Source organism: Somniosus microcephalus, chromosome 28, assembly GCF_052327205.1.
Source record: "Somniosus microcephalus isolate GS21.2 chromosome 28, FLI_Smic_1.0, whole genome shotgun sequence".
NCBI lineage: Eukaryota > Metazoa > Chordata > Chondrichthyes > Squaliformes > Somniosidae > Somniosus > Somniosus microcephalus.
The window spans coordinates 45,452,123-45,474,703 of record NC_141014.1 but is presented as its reverse complement, the minus strand read 5'-3'; the positions used below and the strand labels follow the sequence as shown (position 1 = coordinate 45,474,703).

Genomic DNA, 22,581 nt, shown 5'->3' with positions numbered 1-22,581 from the left:
CTGGTAGAAGACAGGCAGCTCCCGCAGGCTGGCACGCATGCCGCCCACTTTCACAAACAGGAGCTGCGTGGCGTAATTGAGGCCGTGCAGCTGGTGGAAGAAATACGTCGCCAACGCACACCATCTCAGAGGACACAGCCCAGTGTAGCTCTTGTCTGAAGACAACCAAATGTTATCAGAAAATAAGCAACCACTCAAATTTACAAGGAGACAAAATCCAGTCCAATGTTGGACAGTTTATTTACAGTTAGTGACAGTTGATATTACACAGAGCCCAGGTCTCACAGCTCTTTGTACAAAGTCACACAACCCATCATTCCCTGAAGGACAGGGTCTCCCACACAATTATATAAACACGAGTACTGAACACAATAAGCTTCAGTCACTCTCCCCCAGGGTGTGCTTGTCAAACAAGTACTCTCCCATGCCACTCTCAGGGGCTCCCAGTCTCTTCAAGTTGGTGATGTGATCTCCAAGCTTCTTGATTATCTTCACTTGCTCATCCAAGTAGTGGGTCTCCAGGAAGTCACACAACTGAAAGAAACAAAAAGTGAAAACTAGTTATGGCCAGTAGCAGATATCAAGGAACATCCAAGCTCCCCCCACTTCCTCTAGAGTTGGGATTTTAATCCTCTTGGACTGGAGGATAGTCAAGTGGTGTAATTGAGATGATGTAAATTTGCTCAAATGATCTAGTAATTCCTGTACAATAGATGCTTAGATCCTGGAACCACTGCGACACACTTATTCTCAATGTCCACATAAGGCCAACTGTCCCATCCTCACCCCAACCCCCTTAAGAACCCAGGAGACACCCCAACACAAAGCGATTGGGCATGTAGATTGTTGAATCAGCTCAAGGACAGCAAGGTTCCACCACCTCCAACATACCCAAAAACCCAACAAGAACTTACATGAGGGTCAGTGCTCCCAGTGGAGAGTTTGTGCAGATCCAGCAGACTCTGGTTGACATTCTTCTCCATCTGCAGAGCTCTCTGCATCACCTCCAGACCATTGCTCCACTCATCCTGCTCTGGTTTCTGAAGGTGAAAGTCACAGTTCACTTACAATGAATTAAACAAAAAAGACACAAGACAGCACAAGGAAAACAGGGGTGAAAAGCAGCCAGAAATCCATGTTACCATGAACCAATGTGTCACAGGAATATAGAATGACAGCATTGCTTTAGAAAGTATTGGAAACAAGGGGAACCCAACAGAAGGCCACTCATTTATTGAATCCAACCTTGATGTCCTCCAAGATGATTCGGCCTCCACGCCGATTCTGGAATTTCATCAGTTTCTCAGCATCCTCGTGTTTCTCATGTGACTGCTCCTTGAGGAACTCTGCAAAGTGACGCAGGGCAACATCATCCCGGTCAAAGTAATAGGACTGTGGAGAGAATTTTAAACAGCTTCATCAGACCTAGATCTTCATATACAATGCAAGATTATATTTACCCCTAGTTAGCTAGTGAGTTCTTAATCTTGCAAAAATAGATAGAACCATAGAAGATAGGAGCAGTAGTAGGCCATTCGGCCCCTTGAGCCTGTTCCAACGTTTAGTGAGATCATGGCTGATCATCCAAACAAGTACCCTGTCCCTGGCTTCTCCCTTGATCCTGAAGATACCATTGGTTAACTAGCAAAATGCAATTCACTTCACTAATCTGAACATGTTGGCCAGCTTCTCCTCCCAAGAACCAGGATGAAACAGTCAACCAACAAATAAAAACTACAAACTACAGTTCAGGATTATATTTCATGACCAGTCAAACTAAACTCTACTGCTGGATAAGTAGTCCCTCCTCTATTTCCTGTCATTCAGATGAGATGTTAAACAGAGGCCCTGTCTGTCCTCAGGTGGATGTGAAAGATCTCAAAGGCACTACTTCAGAGAACAGGGGAGTTCTCTCCAGATTCCCAGGCCAATATGTATCCCTCAACCAAAACAGATGATCTGATGAGTCTCATTGTTTGTGCAAGCTTACTGTGCACAAATTGGTTGCTGCATTTCCCACATAACAGGTGGCTTCATTGACTACCTCCCAAAGTGCCTTGTAGCCAAAGAGATCTAGGCAGTGAACAAGGCTTCAACACCAGAATTCCCAGAACTTCACTTCCAGTTAAAAAGAAAGCTAGTGAGGACCTGCCATCATGTCACTCACTACAGTCACCCCACTGAAACTGAACTTTGTTTCATATCAACAAGCACCAACAGTCACTTGACCAGGTTTGTGCTCTTCTGCTACAAACTCAGGCAGCAGCTGAGCTAGTTCCATATATTAAACCTGCTCAACAGAGTGCAGCTGCTACAAGGAGCAGGCCATCAACACAACAAGCTCACCCTGAAGTACTCACTGCTCAAACATTGCTTCCCCAGGTAAGGAAGTCAAGAGAAATATAGTTGAAAGCCAGTTCATGGAACTACAGAATGTCCAGCTTTTAAGAATACAGCAACAAGGAATACAAGACTCACCATGGAAAGATAAACATAGGAGGAATAGAGCTCCATGTTAATTTGCTTGTTGACAGCATCCTCACAGTCCTTGTGGTAGTTCTGACATACTTGGGAGGCCATCTTCACTATTTCCTGTTATACTATTACTGCTCACTAGCACCTAGAAAGTTCAAAAACTAACCCTTTCTAACTCAAGCTCTTGTATTTATACTACTAGGACAGCCTGCATTCAAACAAGGAATGACATCACCAATGATGATTGACAATCCCTGAGAGCCAATCAGGAATCTTTCCTGAATCCAGGCACCAATTAACAAAGGAGAGGGGGTGTGGGGGAGGAGGGGGGGAGACCCAGAGCCAATCAGAGCTATGGAAAACCGGCAGGTTTGGGAGATCATCTCGGTGATGTCATTGCTTTTGGGGTCCTTGACCTTCTTCAAATCGGAAAGTCTCTCGTTGTTTGATGCTCTCATTTGAATTAAATGACAATTTGCTGCTTTTCAAAAGCTCAAGGTGCTGAGAATCATCCTTCGCTATCGATGAATTTTCCTACAATCGTTCCTTCATCGTCGCTGGGTCAAAATCCTGGAACTCACTGCCTAACAGCATTGTGGGAGTACCTTCACCGCACGGAGTTCAAGAAGGCGGCTCACCCCCACCTTCTCCAGTGCGACTCGCGCCGAGCAATACATTCTGGCCGTTGACAGCGACGCCCACATCCCATGAATTAATATTCTAAAAATGGAATAAATTGATTGGAAACATCTTTGTGTGTTATGGAACATACACCAGAGTATTATTCATTTCACATTTTCAGATTCTGTAGAACCGGGACCCATGAGGCTTGACTTTCCATTAAATATTTCTCCCCATCACACAATCCCTTCGGATGTAAAGACAGAAATTTCTCTTCCAGAAAAAACAGGCAAGTTCCCGATGGCGGGGAGTCCAGAACCAGGGGTCACAGTCTAAGGATAAGTGGGAAGCCATTTAGGACTGAGATGAGGAGGAATTTCTTCACCCAGAGAGTGGTGAACCTGTGACATTCTCTGCCACACAGGGCAGTTGAGGAAAATTCATTAAATATATTCAAGAAGGATTTGAATATATTTCTTGAGGCCAAAGGGATCAAGGGATATGGGGAGAAAGCAGGGACAGGGTACTGAATTTGGATGATCAGCCACGATCTCATTAAATGGCTGAACAGGCTCGAGTTGCCGAATGGCCGACTGATGCTCCAATCTTCTATGTTTCTCTGTGTATTTTCCAGCCCGTCACTCGGGGAGCTGCTACCAGGGCTGTGCTTCTTTGTAGTCAGACTGTAGGAAATGTATCGGCACGGAGCGGGGTGAACGTCGACCTCATAGATTTTGTGAGATGCAAACAGTTACCATTAGTGCCGTTCTGACCTCAGTGCGGGGAGTGCTTGCAGCCGAACCGCACCCGAGTTCAACGTGTTAAATTGGTATAGAACCTCGGTTAGACTACACTTGGAGTACGGTGCACGGTTCTGGTCTCCATAGAATCATAGAATAGTGCAGCACAGAAGGAGGCCATTCGGCCCATCGAGTCTGTCCCGGCTCGTTCAAAGAGCAATCCAGTTAGTCCCACTCCCCCGCTCTTTCCCCAGGAACCTGGAACTTTTTTCTGCTTCAAGTATTTATCCAATTCCCCTTTGAAGGCCACTATTGAATCTGTATCCACCGCCCCATCAGGCAGCGCATTCCCAATCCTAACCACTCCTTGTGTAACAACGTTTTTCCTCCTGTCGCCTCTGGTTCTTTTGCTAATCATCTTAAATCTGTGTCCTCTGGTTATCGACCCTTCAGCCATTGGAAACAGTTTCTCTTTATTTACTCTATCGAAACCCTTCATGATTTTAAACGCCTCTATCAAATCTCCTCTTAGCCTTTTCTGCTCTAAGGAGAATATTACAAAAAGGATATAGAGGCACTGGAGAAGGTGCACATTTGATTTACAAGGATGATAGCAGAACTGAGAGGTTATATCGATCAGGAATGACTGAACAAGCTGGGGCGCTTTTCTCTAGAAATAAGAAGGCTGAAGGGTGACCTAATGGAGGTCTTTAAAATTATGAAGGTGTTTTGATAAGGTAGATGGAAAGAAAATGCTTTCACTTGTGGGGGAGTCCAGAACTGAGGGCCATAAATATAAGATAGTCACTAATAAATCTAACAGGGGATTCAGGAGCAACTTCTTCAGTGGTGAGAATGTGGAACTCACTACCACATAGGAGTAGTTGAGGCGAAGAGCAGAGATGCATTTAAGGGGAAGTTTGGTAAGAAGGGAATAGAAGGATATGCTGATCGGATTAGATGAAGAAGGGCGGGAGGAGGCTCGTGTGGAGCATAAACACCGGCACGGAGCAGTCGGGCCGAATGGCCAGTTTCTGTGCTGTAAATTCGATGTCATTCTTAAAACACGGGCGCCTGTAAAGTTTTTCACATCGAGTGAGCTGAAGACTTTGTTTTGTCTGAAACATGAAGCCATGAAACCCGTCAGCACGCAAACCCATCCCGACTCGTAGAATTGCGGCTCATCATCGTGTGAAATGTGGGGACTCAGATACCCCAGAAATGCCTCTGAGAGATGCAAAGACATGAACGTGGAATGGCTCAAGACGGCAATTTCATTGCACCCGCTGCAGTTCTCAGCTAAGTTCCTAAATTAGCGTGTAAACACTGGCGTGTTGCAGCTGCAGCATCATCAACGGATGAATCCATTCCTGGGGGTGAAGGACACAAATGGAGATGCAGTCGGATTTGGAAAGGATGATTGCTATTTGGTATGAACTGCACAATGGGCCTGAATACCAATCAATACATTTATGGAGGAGCTGCCGGTATTGGGTTTATACATTGATGGAACAGGCAGGGAGGGGGGAAAAGAGTTTCAGGAGAAGTATCTATTTAACTTGGGGGTTTTACTTTGTGCATTTAATGAAATACATTTACTCCTTCCAGAAAGATTATATTTTGTGGGAATACAGTTCCGCACGTATTCCTCGTCCTTCAATACCTTACCCAAGACCATGAGTGTTGGCAGGTTAGTCAAACATGGTGGGGGAGGGGGAAGGAGAGTGGTCCCAGAACAAAGCCCAGTCGGGTACTCAGTTTCCCAGTAAGATATTTTCAAATTCTCTACCCCAAAGGGCTGTGGATGCTGAACCATTAACTATATTCAAGGCTCAGATAGATTTTTAGATTGTAGTGTGATCAAGGGATATGGAGATCGGGCTGGAAAGTAGAGGTGAGATTGAAGATCAGCCATGATTTTATTGAATGGTGGAGCAGGCTCAAGGGCCGCATGGCCTACTCCTGCTTCTAATTATGTTATGTGGATAGCAAGCCGATATGGCAATTGTTGATTCTCCTCCACCACCACATCAATTGTAATCCCCTTATAATGAGTTCAGTGAGCTCCAACATTGCTGGTCTGTGCAGCAGTTATTTGTTTCTCTGCCCAGAAAGGCTATAGCGGCAGTGGTGAGTTTGTTAACGGAGTTACCCCCACTAATGACTGATGGGGATCTGTAGCAGTTTACTGAATACAAACTGCTCTTCCCCAGGGAAAATATAATTCTTAGAGAATGCGAAACTAGAGCTTTCTCTTCATTGGACTGAAATGACAGAACACAGTCACAGCAAATCATCCTTGTGTTTATTATAACTTGTATTTCATTGTAGTGGCTAAATTATAACTCTCCAAGCTCTCAAGGGCAGGGGGAAATATTCATCACTATGCCAACAAGTACTTCTATTTAACTGCCTGGAGCCCAAGCTTTGGAATGCCCTCCCTAAACCTCTCTGCTTCCTTTAAGACTCTAAAACCTACTTCTTACCAAGCTTCAGGGGTCCCTGGTCCCATTAGCTCATTTGGCTGAACACACCTTTGTACATTAAGCTGTTGTATTACAGCATTGCAGTTTGTTTGCAACACAAGATTGACAAATTTCCAAGAAATACATAGAATATCAAAGTTAAATAGATTAAAATTACCCCGGCAAAAAATATAACTGTTCCCCTTGGTGGAAGGGTCGAGAACCAGAGGACACAGATTTAAGATGATTGGAAGGGGGCCCAAAGACGACTGAGGAAAAACTGAACGCAGCGAGTGGTTAGGACCTGGAATGCACTGCCTGAGAGGGTGATGGTGGCAGACTCAATCTCTGTTTCCAAAAAGGGAACTAGACAAGTACCTGAAGGATAAAATGGCAGGGCTCCAGAGAAAGGGCAGGGTGTAGTACTAGCCGAAGTGCTCCTGCAGAGAGCCAGCATGGGCTCGACAGGCCTCTTGTGCTGTAACCATTCTATGACCAAATCCCATGACAACACTGCTGCACAGCCCAGTGTAATACTGGAAATGTAACCAAGTTATGCTAACTGGAACAAAAACCACTAAAATTTAGAAGGAGACAAAATCCAGTCAAATATAGAACAGTTTATTTACAGTTAGTGACATTTCACATTAAGAGCCCAGGTCTCTCAGCTCTTGCACAAAGTCACAAACCATCATTCCCTACAGGACAGGCGTCTCGCACACAATTACAAATACAAGTACTAAACACAATAGGCTTCACCCCTGCAGTCAGTTTAGTCACTCTTCCCCCAGGGTGTGCTTGTCAAACAGGTACTCCCCCATGCCATTCTCAGGGGCTCCCAGTCTCTTCAAGTTGGTGATGTGATCTCCAAGCTTCTTGAGCATCTTCACTTGCTCATCCAAGTAGTGGGTCTCCAGGAAGTCACACAACTGGAAAAAGAGGGAAACTAGTTATGTCCAGCAGCAGATTTCAAGGAACATCCTAGCTTCCCCGCAAGAGTTCAATCCACTTGGACTGCAGGATAGTGTTGTGGTGCAATTGAGATTAAAGGAATTACTGCATCATTAGATTAAACTTCCTGCAGAATAGGGGCATAGATCCTAAAACCTAAAAGGCACCAACACAAAGCTATTGAGCGTGAAGATCTTTTGATTAGGCTCACGGTACCACCACCGCCAACTTAACAAATGCCCACATTACAGCTTCAAGAACTTACATGAGGGTCAGTCCTAACAGTGGCGAGTTTGTGCAGATCCAGCAGACTCTGGTTGACATTCTTCTCCAGCTGCAGAGCTCTCTGCATCACCTCCAGACCATTGCTCCACTCATCCCGCTCTGGTTTCTGGAAAGGGAAATTCAGACAGTTCACTGTACAATGGAATAAACAAACAAGAAAGTATTGAAGGAAATTAGGGGTGCAAATATCGAATGTTACCATGAACCAATGTGTTAGAAGAAAATAGAACTACAGCATTAAGCCAACACAACTACTGGAGTCAAATAACAGATGTAGTTAAGGGGAAGCTAGATAAGTACTAGGGAGAGGTGGATAGAACAATATGTAGATAGGGTTAGATGAAGCATGGCTCGTGGAGTATAAACTCTGTCATGGACCCACTTGGCCAAATGGCCTGTTTGTTATAAATTGGAACCAATGGCTTTAGAAAGTCTTTGAAACAATCAGTCTACGGGTCCCAGACAGAAGGTCACTTGTTCATTGAGCCAAACCTTGATGTCCTCCAAGATGATTCGGCCTCCACGCCGATTCTGGAATTTCATCAGTTTCTCCGCGTGCTCCCGTTCCTCGTGCGACTGCTCCTTGAAGAACTCGGCAAAGTGACGCAGGGCAACATCATCCCGGTCAAAGTAGAAGGACTATGGAGAGATCAGAAAAGTAGTTGGGTATCCAATGGCAGATCTATCATGGGTATTGTACACAAAGCCAACCTGGATTTTGCTTTCTTTCAAAGGTTTAACGTCTCACTGAACTCGTTGTACATGAAAACTAGCACAGGCCTACTTACTTCACTAACCTGGTAGAGAGTGGACAATCTGACCCCTAGCAATAGGGAAGCTGGCCAATGGAAATGGCAAAAGAACCAGAGGCTACATGAGGAAACTCAAGTGCATGTACTGCCTAAAAGGGTGGTGGGAGCAGATTAAATAGTAACTTGCAAATATTGGCCCAGAGCTATTGCCAAGGGGCACTAAACAAACCCATTAAAGTAGAGTCTAGTCACAGTGCACAATTCATGTAGTACATCAAAGAGAAACTGGTCTGAGTCTTACTGGCTACATTCATCCCATGAACTAAAATTACCACAAGCAGCATTAATTTGGCACCTTCAACACTAATCAAGGCATTGCACAGAAGAACCAGATACCAAGGAATAAAGGTTCATAAGCCTTCAGAATTTGAAGTGCTTGGTCATGGTCAAGAAGTAGGAAAGCAGAGGAGTTAAGGGAGAGTTCCACTGAGTAGGGTCAAAGTGGCTGAAGGCTTTACCACCATTAAAGCAAAAGGGAGCTAGAGAAAAAGACAGAAGGGCACAAACTAGTACTTAAAACTAGGAGGTTAAGAATATTAGGAACAGGAGTAGGCCATTCAGCCACCCAAGCCAGCTCCACCATTCAATTTGATCATGGCTGACCTGTAGCTTTACTCCATCCCCCTGGAGACCCTTACCCAACAAAACATCCGTCTTGAAAGCTCCAATTGTCCCAGCATCCACAGCTTGCGGGATGGGAGGGCAGGAAAAGAAAGCGTTCCGGATTTCCACCACCCTTGTGAAAAAGTGCTTCCTGACTTCCCTCCTAAATGGGCTACTTCTAATTTGAAGATTACATCCCCTCATTGCAAAAGCAAGGTAGGAAAAAGCCATGGGGTGATTTAGAAGTGAGGATAAGAATTCTGAATGCCACACATAGAATGCAGAGTGTATTCCAAATATAAACTTCAACACCCTCACAAGAGCCCAGGAGAGAGTCATTAAGATACTCAGAATAAGGTTCAGCTATTGCAAGGACCAGGAGAGGCAGTTTGTTGATGAACACACAAGCTGATAAATTGCATTATTATAGCTTTAAAAAATGAATTTACTGTGCATAGATTGAGGGGTGGGCTAGATACAGCACAGAATTTAGTAAAGTCACATTACATAGTCTCCATTGTGAAGTGGTCAGAAATACAAGACTCACCATGGAGAGATAAACATAGGAGGAATAGAGCTCCATGTTGATCTGCTTGTTGACAGCATCCTCACAGTCCTTGTGGTAGTTCTGACGCACTTGAGAAGCCATCCTAATTATTATTATTTATTGCTAAATCTAAACTTTGTTGAAGTAAGAAGCTGGGATTTAACCAACCCCCCAAACTCCTAGTATTTATACTGCTGGATAATCCAGGGCGTGGCCGCCTAGGTGATGAGTGACATTCCTCAATACCCAATCAGAAGTGGCAGCCTCTCTCAGAGCACCAATCAAGTAAAGGGAGGAGGGGGAGATGACACCCAGAGCCAATCATGACTTTGAAAAATGAGTGTCATTGGCTGACAAGGCAATAAGGATCCCAAAGGAAGGGGACACTAGCGTAGATTTAGACTTGAATGTAGGAAGTATGATTAAGAAGGTTGCAGATGATACAAAAATTGGCTGTGTGGTTGATAATGAAGGAAGCTGAAGACTGCAGGAAGATATCAATGGACTGGTCAGGTGGGCAGAACAGTGGCAAAAGGAATTCAATCTGGAGAAGTGTGAGGTCATGCATTTGTGGAGGGCTAACAAGGCAAGGGAATACACAAGGGTAGGGCACTGAGAAGTGCAGAAGATCAGAGGGGCCTTGGAGTGCATGTCCACAGATCTCTGAAGGTAGCTGGACAGGTAGATAAGTTGGTTAAGAAGGCATACGGGATACTTGCCTTTATTAGCCGAGGCATAGAATATAAGAGCAGGGAGGTTATGCTTGAAATGTATAAAACACTAGTTAGGCCGCAGCTAGAGTACTGCGTGCAGTTCTGGTCACCACATTACAGGAAGGATGTGATTGCACTAGAGAGGGTACAGAGGAGATTTACGAGGATGTTGCCTGGGCTGAAGAATTTTAGCTATGAGGAAAGATTGGATAGGCTGGGTTGTCCTATTTATCCCTCAAATAAAAACAGAAAATGCCGGAGACATGTGGTGTATGTAACCGTTCCACCTTTAAGAGAACTATTTTAAGAGATGCACTACTTTATCTTGGCTGCTGTATACTGTAATACCGGTGGTGACCACACCGGTATATAAGTGCTGTGTAATGATTTATTGGGCAGTTCAGCCTGACCTCCGACTAGTAAAGACCTGTTGAATTTACTCTTGTGGTCTGTGTGCAGCGATTCTTATTAACAATAACTAGAACACACAGACTTAACAGTGGCGACGATGACGATCTTACCCTGCGGCAGAGATATATCCAAGGCAGTTTAACGGGCGTCGAGAAGAGGCATCCGCCCTCGTCATCCTGCTGAGAAAAGACTCGGGTCTGAAGAGCAAGGAAGAATCCTGACACGAAGCCTTCCATCAGCAACAGGCAGTGATCATCCCTTCTATCACGGTGGTGGGTAAGCCGATCAGCGACGAGCAGCAAGTCGGCCACGTTGGCTGTGAAGTAGGGGAGGGAAAAACGGAGGATATAAGGGCGGCGAACTCGACCACGGCCGGGGAAAAGAGCCGGACAGAAGTCGGGGCCAGAGGCGCTGAGACTGGGGCAGCGTAAGGCACGGGAGCCGCGGTGAATGCAAACGCAACCGGAGTAAAAGACTGGGCTGCAAGCGGGCTGGGAGATGCAACAGCGTCGAGAGAGAGCTCGACCGCGACCGGGGAAAAAGGCCGGGCAGCTACCGAGGCCGCGAGGCGTGGGATAAAAAAAAAAAAAAAAAACGCGGAGAACTCAGCCGCAGCCGGGGGAAAGGACCGGACTGCAAGAGGGGCTGGGAGGCACGATTTGAGAACCGCTGGGGAGGGCGAACGCAGCAATACGGCAATCGCCATTACAGCCAGCGGGGGAGAAAGCCAAATGCGGGAAGCCGCCATTTTCGTAGGCGGGGGAAGAAGACAAGTGCGGGAAACCGCCATTTTGAAAAAAAAAAAAAAATTCTTTTTGTTTCTCAAGAAGATTGCGAGGATGCCTAAGCGTGGTAACATCAACGATTTCGATCCCGATGTTGAAGATTGGGCCACGTATGTAGAACGCATAGAGATTTATTGTAAGGCAAATAAAATATCAGATGAAGATAAAGCACTAACCTTACTAAACTCAATGGGTGCGAAGACATACGGGCTATTGAAGCACCTTCTATCACCAGCTAAACCGGCGGATCAGGCTTTCGCTAATATTGTTGCTGTCCTGAGAAATCATTTGAACCCCACACCGCTGATGTTAGCGGAACGATTTAAATTTTATGCGAGAACGCAACTGAAAGAGGAAAGCAACGCGGAGTATTTAATTGAACTGCGTAAGTTAGCGAAATACTGTCAGTTTGGGGAAAGACTGACAGAGGCACTGAGAGACAAATTCGTGTGTGGATTGTCGAAAGAAGGAACACAAAAGCGGCTGCTTGAAGAGAATGATCTTACACTTGATAAGGCTGTCACTATTGCAGCATCGCACGAAGCCGCAGCGAGAAGCACTGCGGAAATGCAGCTGAAGGCAGCGGTACTCAGCGTAGATCAAATGGCTTTGGGTACAGCGAAATGTTATCGTTGTGGAAAGACAACACACGATCAGAACCAATGCTGGTTTAAAAATCAGGAATGTAGAAAATGTGGCAAGCTTGGTCACATAGCTAAAGTATGCCGGTCAGGAAAGAAGACCAGCAACAAAAAGTCACCGCAGGAAAAGTGCAGAAAGGTACATAAGGTGGCTGAGAAGAGTTCGGATGAACAGAATTCGGATTCAGACTCCAACAGCAAGGAACTGGGTAGTCTGAGAATTCACAATGTGAGTAAGGAAGCTGACCTACAAACCATCTGGGTCACACTTCAGATAGCAGGAGTCCAAGTGAAGATGGAATTGGACACCGGATCGGCGTTGACGGTCATGAATAAGCAAGATTACAAAAGGTTATTCACACATATTCCCCTACGGGATACGGCGATAGCATTGCAGACATACACGGGGCAAAGAGTATACCCCATCGGAAAGATAAAAGTCAAGGTGGTACACAAGGGCAAAGAACACCAAGGAATGTACTACCTGAGGGAGGTCCACCACTTCTGGGACGGGAGTGGATCAGGAAAATAAATATGGACTGGCACTCCCTAAAAGCAATAACGGTAGATTCCGGAAAAAAAGATGTCAAACCTGAACGATTGTCCAGAATATTGGATGAGGTTAAAGAGGTGTTCCAACAGGGACTGGGAACACTGAGAGGAATTACGGCAAAAATCATGATTGCAGAACATGCAAACCCAAAATTTTTCAAAGCCAGACCGGTACCTTATGCGATACGACCTGCTGTGGAAGCTGAGCTGGAAGGGCTAGAACGTTCAGGGGTACTGTCTAAGGTGGACTGGAGTGAGTGGGCCACGCCCATTGTTCCCGTCATGAAGCGTTCATCGAGTAACAAGCCAGGGGAACCGGGGAAGGTCCGCATCTGTGGAGACTTCAAGATCACGGTTAATCCGGTGCTTCACACGGTGCAATATCCGCTTCCGCGGATTGAGGATATCTTTGCTTCATTGTCTGGCGGGAAACACTTCACCAAGATAGACCTGGCGCAAGCGTACTTACAGATGGAAGTTGAGGAAGAGTCGCGCCAGTATCTCTCAATCAACACGCACAGAGGCTTGTATCGATATAATAGACTGGTTTTTGGAGTGGCTTCGGCTCCAGCAATTTGGCAGAGGGCCATGGAGCAGGTATTACAGGGAATTCCAAGCACTCAATGTTACTTGGACGATATCCTGATTACAGGAGATGACGATGAGGAACACCTTGCAAATTTGAAACTGGTGCTCACCAGATTGAAGGAATATGGACTTCGAGTTAATCGCCAGAAATGTGAGTTCTTTCAGAAACGGATCTCGTACTGTGGTCATGTCATTGACCAGGAGGGGCTGCACAAGTCACCTGACAAGATCGAAGCTGTTGTGAAGGCTCCCGCTCCGGAAAATTTATCCCAGTTGAGGTCGTTCCTAGGGTTGATTAACTATTACCATAAGTTTCTGCCAAATCAATCCACGGTGCTGCACCCGCTGAACGCTCTTTTGCAGAAAGAAGTACCGTGGAAGTGGAGCGAGGACTGTAAGAAGGCCTTTCGCAAAAGCAAGGCATTGATCACCTCAGAGGAAGTGTTGGCTCACTTCAACCCAACGCTACCTATTCGTTTAGCTTGTGATGCTTCTCCTTATGGTATTGGAGCAGTACTCTCACACAAGTTGCCAAATGGCTTGGAAAGGCCAGTCGCATTTGCATCCAGATCATTGACCTCCGCTGAGCGCAACTATGCTCAGATAGATAGGGAGGCTCTCAGCCTTGTGTGGGGAGTAAAGAAGTTTAATCATTACCTGCAGGGCCAGAAGTTTACACTGCTGACAGACCACCAGCCGTTGGTATCCATTTTTAACCCTAAGAAGGGTGTTTCGGTGATGACAGCACAGAGGCTCCAGAGATGGTCCCTTTTCCTAGGGGCACATCAATATCAGATAGAATTCAAAGGTACAAAGCAGCATGGTAATGCTGATGGGCTGTCGCGCCTGCCACTACCTACTGAGGAGGAGGCACCGACGGTTGACCCGGTGGAGTTCTTTCACTCGACCATCATCGAATGTTTACCTGTCACCAATGCAAATATTGAAAGGGAGACTAGGAATGACCCGACACTGGCCCGGGTCTACGAATTGACAGTAAAGGGATGGCCAGCCCATGGTGATCCACTGTTACCGGCATTCTCAGCAAGACGAGAACAGCTGTCCATCTGTCAGGGAACATTGATGTATGGAACAAGGGTGATTATCCCTCCTAAGTTAAGAGAGAGAGTTCTAAAAGAACTACATGAAGGTCATCTGGGGGGAGTCAAGATGAAAAGCCTTGCTGGGCTTATGTGTGGTGGCCGGGTATCGACCAACAGATAGAGGATCTGACGAAAAGCTGCTCAGGGTGCCAAAAAGTCCAAAATGCACCTCCAATTGCACCGCTGCATCCATGGGAATGGCCTTCAACCCCATGGCAATGTGTACATATTGACTTTGCTGGTCCATTCATGGATTCCATGTTTTTAATTGCGGTGGACGCACATTCTAAATGGCCAGAAGTGATTAAAATGACTACCACTACCTCGGAGAAGACGATCGCGGTGCTAAGAACGATATTTGCAAGAAATGGATTGCCAGAGCAAATATGTTCGGACAACGGACCACAGTTCGTGTCAGAGGAATTCCAGAAATTCCTGAAGAAGAATGGGGTGAAACATTATACCTCTGCCCCATATCATCCAGCTACGAATGGGCTGGCCGAGAGGTTTGTGCAGACGTTCAAAAAGGCAATAAAGGCCATGAGCGAAGATCAGATTCCACTGCAACACAAGGTGGACAATTTCCTACTGGCATATCGAAACGCCACCCATGCAACAACAAACCAAAGTCCTGCCATGATGTTCTATAACAGGAGGTTGCGGTCCAGGTTGGACTTGTTAAAACCAAATGTGCGGAGGGAAGTCGAAAACAAACAGTTCCAGCATATCAATAACAAGCCCACTCGGAGTTTTGAAATAGGACAACCGGTGTTAGCCAGGGACTATAAAAACGAGAAATGGCAATCTGGAACAATTCGGGCCAGACAAGGACCCCTGATGTACACGGTAGATGTTGGTGAAAATGTAATGCGACGTCATGCTGACCAACTGGTGGGATCGAGAACAAGGGTCGAGCCCATGGTTACGACAGAGACAACCGTGGAGGAAGTTAGTGAACCTGAAGCATCTACCTCAGAAGTGAATATACCTGATGATGATGTCCTATCCATAGGGGATCAACTAGATGAGTCACCCCAGCAACGAGAACCAGAGACCCCTGAAAGGCGTTATCCGTCTCGGATCAGGAGGCCTCCTCAGAGACTGAATCTGTGAACTGTTTTTACATGAAGTTGTGTATATATGTTATTATGTTATGTTTAATGGGGAATATATACTGTTAAGCTAAAAAGGGAGGATTGTGGTGTATGTAACCGTTCCACCTTTAAGAGAACTATTTTAAGAGATGCACTACTTTATCTTGGCTGCTGTATACTGTAATACCGGTGGTGACCACACCGGTATATAAGTGCTGTGTAATGATTTATTGGGCAGTTCAGCCTGACCTCCGACTAGTAAAGACCTGTTGAATTTACTCTTGTGGTCTGTGTGCAGTGATTCTTATTAACAATAACTAGAACACACAGACTTACCAAGACACTCGGCAGGTCAGGCAGCGTCTGTGAAGAGAGAAACAGAGTCAACGTTTCAGGTCGATGACCTTTCGTCAGAACTGGAAAAAAGCCGGAAATGGAACAGATTCTTAAGCAAGTGAAGAGGCTGGGAAAGGGGGGAGGGGAGGAAAGAACAAAAGGGAAGGTCTGTGATAGGATGGAAGGCAGGAGAGATTAAGAGACATTGGCCCAGTAATTCGGCTCGGGTGATTGCCGCGCGTGCAAGGCCCCAAGGTGGACTCACCCGGCGCGCCGACATCTGAAATCTGGCCCGCAATGACATTCCTGTGACTGGCCAGCTTGAGGTCCTGCCGCGCTGTGCGTGCGTGACCCAGCGGCGTACTTAGTGCGATGAGCCGGCTGGGATCACGTGGGCACTGGGCAACCAATGGGAGGTTGCAAAAGTTCATTCATAAGTTTGACAGTGAGAGCTGTCAAACTCATGAAAACTGCTGGCCCCAAAACACTACTTAAACCTGAAAGAAAATTTAAAAAAAACATTGCAATACTTAAATGAACCATAAATAACTATGAAAAACTATTTTAAACAATAATTTTAAAATTTGAAAAAAAAATTTTATAAAAAATCGGGGCTAAAACTAAACTTACCTTACTGTAAATTCTTAAAAATTACAAACCTGTGGAAAAAAAAAATCTAAATTGCATTAATAGACCGCTTACCTGAAAAACTAAGTACTTACGTGTGGTTTTTCCGTGTGTAAATATCGGAGGCCTTTACACACGCGCAACTCTGGGAAAAAAAAGGGAATTTCACTGCGCACGCGCTGCCTGTGCAGTTGCGCGCGCTGTGCCTCTGAACCCCTTCGTTCAGAGGACTGGAAATGCCGGCGTTCCCCGCATGCGCGGTGCTTCCTGAACGCCGGCATTTCCACCGGCCAGATGCGTGAGTACCCAGACCGTACTCACGCATTTGGACCCGAATTACTGGGCCATTGAGAGATATTCAAGGCAAAGGGAGATGGTAATGGGACAGGTTAAGAAACAAAGGATGGCTCTAGATGAAGTGTAAATTGTGCTTTCTTTTAAATATTAATCCCTCAACCAACATAACAAAAACAGATGATCCAGTCATTATCACATTGTTGTTTGTGGGAGCTTGCTGTGTGCAAATTGGCTGCTATGTTTCCTACATTACAACAGTGACTACACTTCAAAAAGTACTTCATTGGCTGTAAAGTGCTTTGAGACGTCCGGTGGTCGTAAAAGGCGCTATAGAAATGCAAGTCTTTCTTTTCCCTAGTCTCATTCTTTTGTATTTTCCCACATTAAATGCCATTTTCCACCCACCTATCCCGATCCCTTTGTATTTGTAGGTCCGCCTCACCCCCATTATTAGATTCATGCCAGCTTTAAATGATGGTTAACTGTGTATGTGTGTTTTTTGTAATGTTTTAAATATGACCTTTTGCACGAGTACATTCCATGTATTTGACATGTACTGGGGTAAGTCTGGTCTATCCGCCGGGGAAAGGATGTTTGAGTTAAGCTGACGGGATTGGGGGGATTGCAGGAAGAGAGAGGCAATCACTGTGTGTACTCTTTTTGAGCAACCCATAAACAAAGAGACTAACTAAACTCAAAACATTAAGTGAAACTTAACAAATTAAGTTGAAATTTGGTTGCTGGGTGATGAATCACTCCAGTCCCCACGGGGCCCACCGGTCGCAGGAGGCCTCGAGCGTGCCGGCTTCACCGCGTGCTCCATCTCCAAGGACACCCGGGCACGAACGTGGCCACGGAAGAGCGGCAGTCAGTCGGCCGAACGACCCTCTGCTGCCTGGACCCAGTTGCTGGCAATCACTGTGTGTAGTGTTGGTTGTGTAGACTTTGTCCCACTGATGTGAAGAGACTATCTGTTATAGACTTGTTTTAGTGATTAATCTCTCTTGATGTTTGACTGTCGAGAAGGAAAGTACAAATGGAAAGAGGCGAGGAGACTGGTGAATCTTCTCTGGTGGAACAGGAAGTCCAGTAAATCATTCTGAGATGAGAGTTACTGAGGTTTCCCTCAATCTGGTCAGGGAAGGACGGTGCTGGGGTTCCATGGATACCTTGTGTTCCTGTTTGGACCACAACACTGTGGGATCAACAGGAAGGAACAGGCTAAGAAAGCACATCAAAGGTCTAACACTATTGAATGAAAGATGAAGTAAGGAAAAGTGGGACTAGTGGACTGACAGGTGTTCATGTGATACAGGTATGTTGAGAATAACCTCAGATTTTCACCCAAGGTCAAAACTCAGATAAAGCTCTAACACTGTGACCACGTCTCTAATTGTTTATCCTATAGTTACCTTGCTCTATTCTCCAACTCTCCATTAGGCTTAGAAGTGGCAGCTTTAGCCGTAGGAACCTAGTGCAGTGTGGTTCTAAGCCAATGGGACTCCATGAAGAGAGTATTGTTCTTCACCCCCTCCCCACCAACAGAAATGATCTTCACCAAGAAAAGAATCCCATAAAGGCCAGTTGGAACTCCCAGATTTGAATTAGGACAATTCTACTAGACTAGATTGGGTGTTTAACCAAATTGTCTGCAACTTAAAACATCAAATGAAACTTAAAATTTGGTTGCTGGGGTCGATGATGCATTCCAGTCGCTGCGGTGCCTACCCGTCACAGAAGGGCTCGAGCATGCTGGCCGACACCGCGTGCACCATCTCCAGGGAGAACCAGGCGCAAACATGGCCACGGAAGACAGACAGGCAATCGGGCCGAACAACACTCAACCGCCCGCTGCTTGGACCAGTTAATGGCCTTTTTGGGAAGGCCCAGGAGCAGTCCTCCGAGAAGGTCCTCTCATCTGCCTGCTCCCTCCACACTGGGTGACCGAAGATCAGGAGCGTGGGACTGAAGTGCAACCCAAAATTGAGCAGCTCCTTTCACATAATGAATGAAAGGAGGACTGCCACCTCACATTCTGTGTAAACACAGCCCAGTGTACTCTTTTAGTTTGGACCAACAACAAATTTGACTGTAAATTAACAAAAGTTCAACTAAAACATAAATCAAATTAAAATTTGGTTTTCCGGGTTGACGAGGCACTCCAGTCCCCGCGGCGCCCACCGGTCGCGGAAATACTCAAGCGTGCCGGCGGACACCGCGTGCTCCATCTCCAGGACCACCCGGGGGCGAACATGGCCGCGGAAGAGAGGCAGGCAATCCGGCTGAACGACCCCCCGGTCCAATTGATGGCTTTTTTTAGCCAGGCCCACAAGGGTGACCGTAGATCAGGAGCGTGGGACTGAAGTGCAACCAAAAATCAAGGAACAGCCTCTTCAGGTAATGAAAGAGGGGCTGCAACCTCTCACATTCTATGTAAACGTGAAACACGGACTGCTCCAGGCCGCAAAAAATGCAGGCGGCCTGGGAGTCCGTGAACCTATTTAAAACCATATTGCACGGGACCGCTCTGTGCAACACCCTCCAGGCCAAGTCCCCGATGGAACAAGGGAGGACTCCCGCGTAGAGAGCCCTCCATTGGGGACCTCCGCCACCGCCGGTCAGCAAGACGCCACGCCAAGGCGTGTCCGGATGGCAGACGCAGACGGCAAAGTGGTGTCTGCGCAGGAGCAGCCCGTACAGGAAACTCCTCCGCACGGAATGAAAAGGCACGGAGGGTCTTTCCTCGAGACGGCGCAAGTTGTGAGGAGCCGGTTTCCGAGGGGAGTTTCGGGGCCGGGCGCCGATTAGGAACTCCGTCTGAACGGGGGCAAGCTCGGACGGGATCGCCCCACGTGCTCAAGCCGCCTCGATACACCTAGTGGAGCCGGGGCCCAGTGCCACTTTCACCGACTCAATGGCTTGGACCACGAGCCGGACGTTGGCCCAGGACCGGCGCCATCCAGCCCGCTCCTCCGCCATCGAGCAGATCCCCGACTCTGGTCACCTTGCCAGGCACAGCCCTGCGCTCCGCCAGCCACCCGAACCCACGGTCGTGGAGGTGCGGATTCCTGAGCAACGGCTCCCGAAGGAGCCGCTGCTCCTGAGGGGGTTGGGGGGGGGGGGGGGGGGGGAAAAAGAGCTCCGCCTGGAAGCGACGTAGTTCCAAACCCATAGCAGTTCCTGGTAGAAGACAGGCAGCTCCCGCAGGCTGGCACGCATGCCGCCCACTTTCACAAACAGGAGCTGCGTGGCGTAATTGAGGCCGTGCAGCTGGTGGAAGAAATACGTCGCCAACGCACACCATCTCAGGACACAGCCCAGCGTAGCTCTTGTCTGAAGACAACCAAATGTTATCAGAAAATAAGCAACCACTCAAATTTACAAGGAGACAAAATCCAGTCCAATGTTGGACAGTTTATTTACAGTTAGTGACAGTTGATATTACAGAGCCCAGGTCTCACAGCTCTTTGTACAAAGTCACACAACCCATCATTCCCTGAAGGACGGTCTCCCACACTATTATATAAACACAAGTACTGAACACAATAAGCTTCAGTCACTCTCCCCCAGGGTGTGCTTGTCAAACAAGTACTCTCCCATGCCATTCTCAGGGGCTCCCAGTCTCTTCAAGTTGGTGATGTGATCTCCAAGCTTCTTGATTATCTTCACTTGCTCATCCAAGTAGTGGGTCTCCAGGAAGTCACACAACTGAAAAGAAACAAAGTGAAACTAGTTATGGCCAGTAGCAGATATCAAGGAACATCCAAGCTCCCCCCACTTCCTCTAGAGTTGGGATTTTAATCCTCTTGGACTGGAGGATAGTCAAGTGGTGTAATTGAGATGATGTAAATTTGCTCAAATGATCTAGTAATTCCTGTACAATAGATGCTTAGATCCTGGAACCACTGCGACACACTTATTCTCAATGTCCACATAAGGCCAACTGTCCCATCCTCACCCCAACCCCCTTAAGAACCCAGGAGACACCCCAACACAAAGCGATTGGCCATGTAGATTGTTGAATCGGCTCAAGGACAGCAAGGTTCCACCACCTCCAACATACCCAAAAACCCACCAAGAACTTACATGAGGGTCAGTGCTCCCAGTGGAGAGTTTGTGCAGATCCAGCAGACTCTGGTTGACATTCTTCTCCATCTGCAGAGCTCTCTGCATCACCTCCAGACCATTGCTCCACTCATCCTGCTCTGGTTTCTGAAGGTGAAAGTCACAGTTCACTTACAATGAATTAAACAAAAAATACACAAGACAGCACAAGGAAAACAGGGGTGAAAAGCAGCCAGAAATCCATGTTACCATGAACCAATGTGTCACAGGAATATAGAATGACAGCATTAAGCCACTAGAACCATGGATTCAAATTGGAACTAATTGCTGTAGAAAGTATTGGAAACAAGGGGAACCCGACAGAAGGCCACTCATTTATTTATTGAATCCAACCTTGACGTCCTCCAAGATGATTCGGCCTCCACGCTGATTCTGGAATTTCATCAATTTCTCAGCATCCTCGTGTTTCTCATGTGACTGCTCCTTGAGGAACTCTGCAAAGTGACGCAGGGCAACATCATCCCGGTCAAAGTAATAGGACTGTGGAGAGAATTTTAAACAGCTTCATCAGACCTAGATCTTCATATACAATGCAAGATTATATTTACCCCTAGTTAGCTAGTGAGTTCTTAATCTTGCAAAAATAGATAGAACCATAGAAGATAGGAGCAGTAGTAGGCCATTCGGCCCCTTGAGCCTGTTCCAACGTTTAGCGAGATCATGGCTGATCATCCAAACAAGTACCCTGTCCCTGGCTTCTCCCTTGATCCTGAAGATACCATTGGTTAACTAACAAAATGCAATTCACTTCACTAATCTGAACATGTTGGCCAGCTTCTCCTCCCAAGAACCAGGATGAAACAGTCAACCAACAAATAAAAACTATAAACTACAGTTCAGGATTATATTTCATGACCAGTCAAACTAAACTCTACTGCTGGATAAGTAGTCCCTCCTCTATTTCCTGTCATTCAGATGAGATGTTAAACAGAGGCCCTGTCTGTCCTCAGGTGGATGTGAAAGATCTCAAGGCACTACTTCAGAGAACAGGGGAGTTCTCTCCAGATTCCCAGGCCAATATTTATCCCTCAACCAAAACAGATGATCTGATGAGTCTCATTGTTTGTGCAAGCTTACTGTGCACAAATTGGCTGCTGCATTTCCCACATAACAGGTGGCTTCATTGACTACCTCCCAAAGTGCCTTGTAGCCAAAGAGATCTAGGCACAGTGAACAAGGCTTCAACACCAGGATTCCCAGAACTTCACTTCCAGTTAAAAAGAAAGCTAGTGAGGACCTGCCATCATGTCACTCACTACAGTCACCCCACTGAAACTGAACTTTGTTTCATATCAACAAGCACCAACAGTCACTTGACCAGGTTTGTGCTCTTCTGCTACAAACTCAGGCAGCAGCTGAGCTAGTTCCATATATTAAACCTGCTCAACAGAGTGCAGCTGCTACAAGGAGCAGGCCATCAACACAACAAGCTCACCCTGAAGTACTCACTGCTCAAACATTGCTTCCCCAGGTAAGGAAGTCAAGAGAAATATAGTTGAAAGCCAGTTCATGGAACTACAGAATGTCCAGCTTTTAAGAATACAGCAACAAGGAATACAAGACTCACCATGGAAAGATAAACATAGGAGGAATAGAGCTCCATGTTAATTTGCTCGTTGACAGCATCCTCACAGTCCTTGTGGTAGTTCTGACATACTTGGGAGGCCATCTTCACTATTTCCTGTTATACTATTACTGCTCACTAGCACCTAGAAAGTTCAAAAACTAACCCTTTCTAACTCAAGCTCTTGTATTTATACTACTGGGACAGCCTGCATTCAAACAAGGAATGACATCACCAATGACGATT

General features: G+C 46.4%; 1 protein-coding gene across 1 annotated transcript; it reads right to left on the bottom strand.

Annotated features, from left to right (window-relative positions):
* Positions 1-6,901: 6,901 nt before the first annotated feature.
* LOC147099718 (ferritin heavy chain, oocyte isoform-like) lies at positions 6,902-22,482 on the bottom strand. The gene is made up of 4 exons (XM_085969223.1): positions 22,339-22,482; positions 21,105-21,251; positions 7,518-7,643; positions 6,902-7,230 (listed from the first exon to the last, which is right to left on the bottom strand). Exons 1-4 carry the CDS (start codon positions 22,438-22,440, stop codon positions 7,078-7,080), a joined length of 528 nt encoding a protein of 175 aa, XP_085825349.1. The 5' UTR covers positions 22,441-22,482; the 3' UTR covers positions 6,902-7,077.
* Positions 22,483-22,581: the final 99 nt, after the last annotated feature.

What these genes read in the sequence shown, in the direction of transcription:
- LOC147099718 (XM_085969223.1), bottom strand. Translation starts at nt 22,440, where the DNA reads ATGGCCTCCCAAGTATGTCAGAACTACCACAAGGACTGTGAGGATGCT. An exon ending in CCTATGTTTATCTTTCCATG is followed by an intron (nt 21,252 to 22,338) that starts GTGAGTCTTGTA and finishes TTCTCTCCACAG; the next exon opens with TCCTATTACTTTGACCGGGA. An exon ending in TCATCTTGGAGGACGTCAAG is followed by an intron (nt 7,644 to 21,104) that starts GTTGGATTCAAT and finishes TTCCCTTTCCAG; the next exon opens with AAACCAGAGCGGGATGAGTG.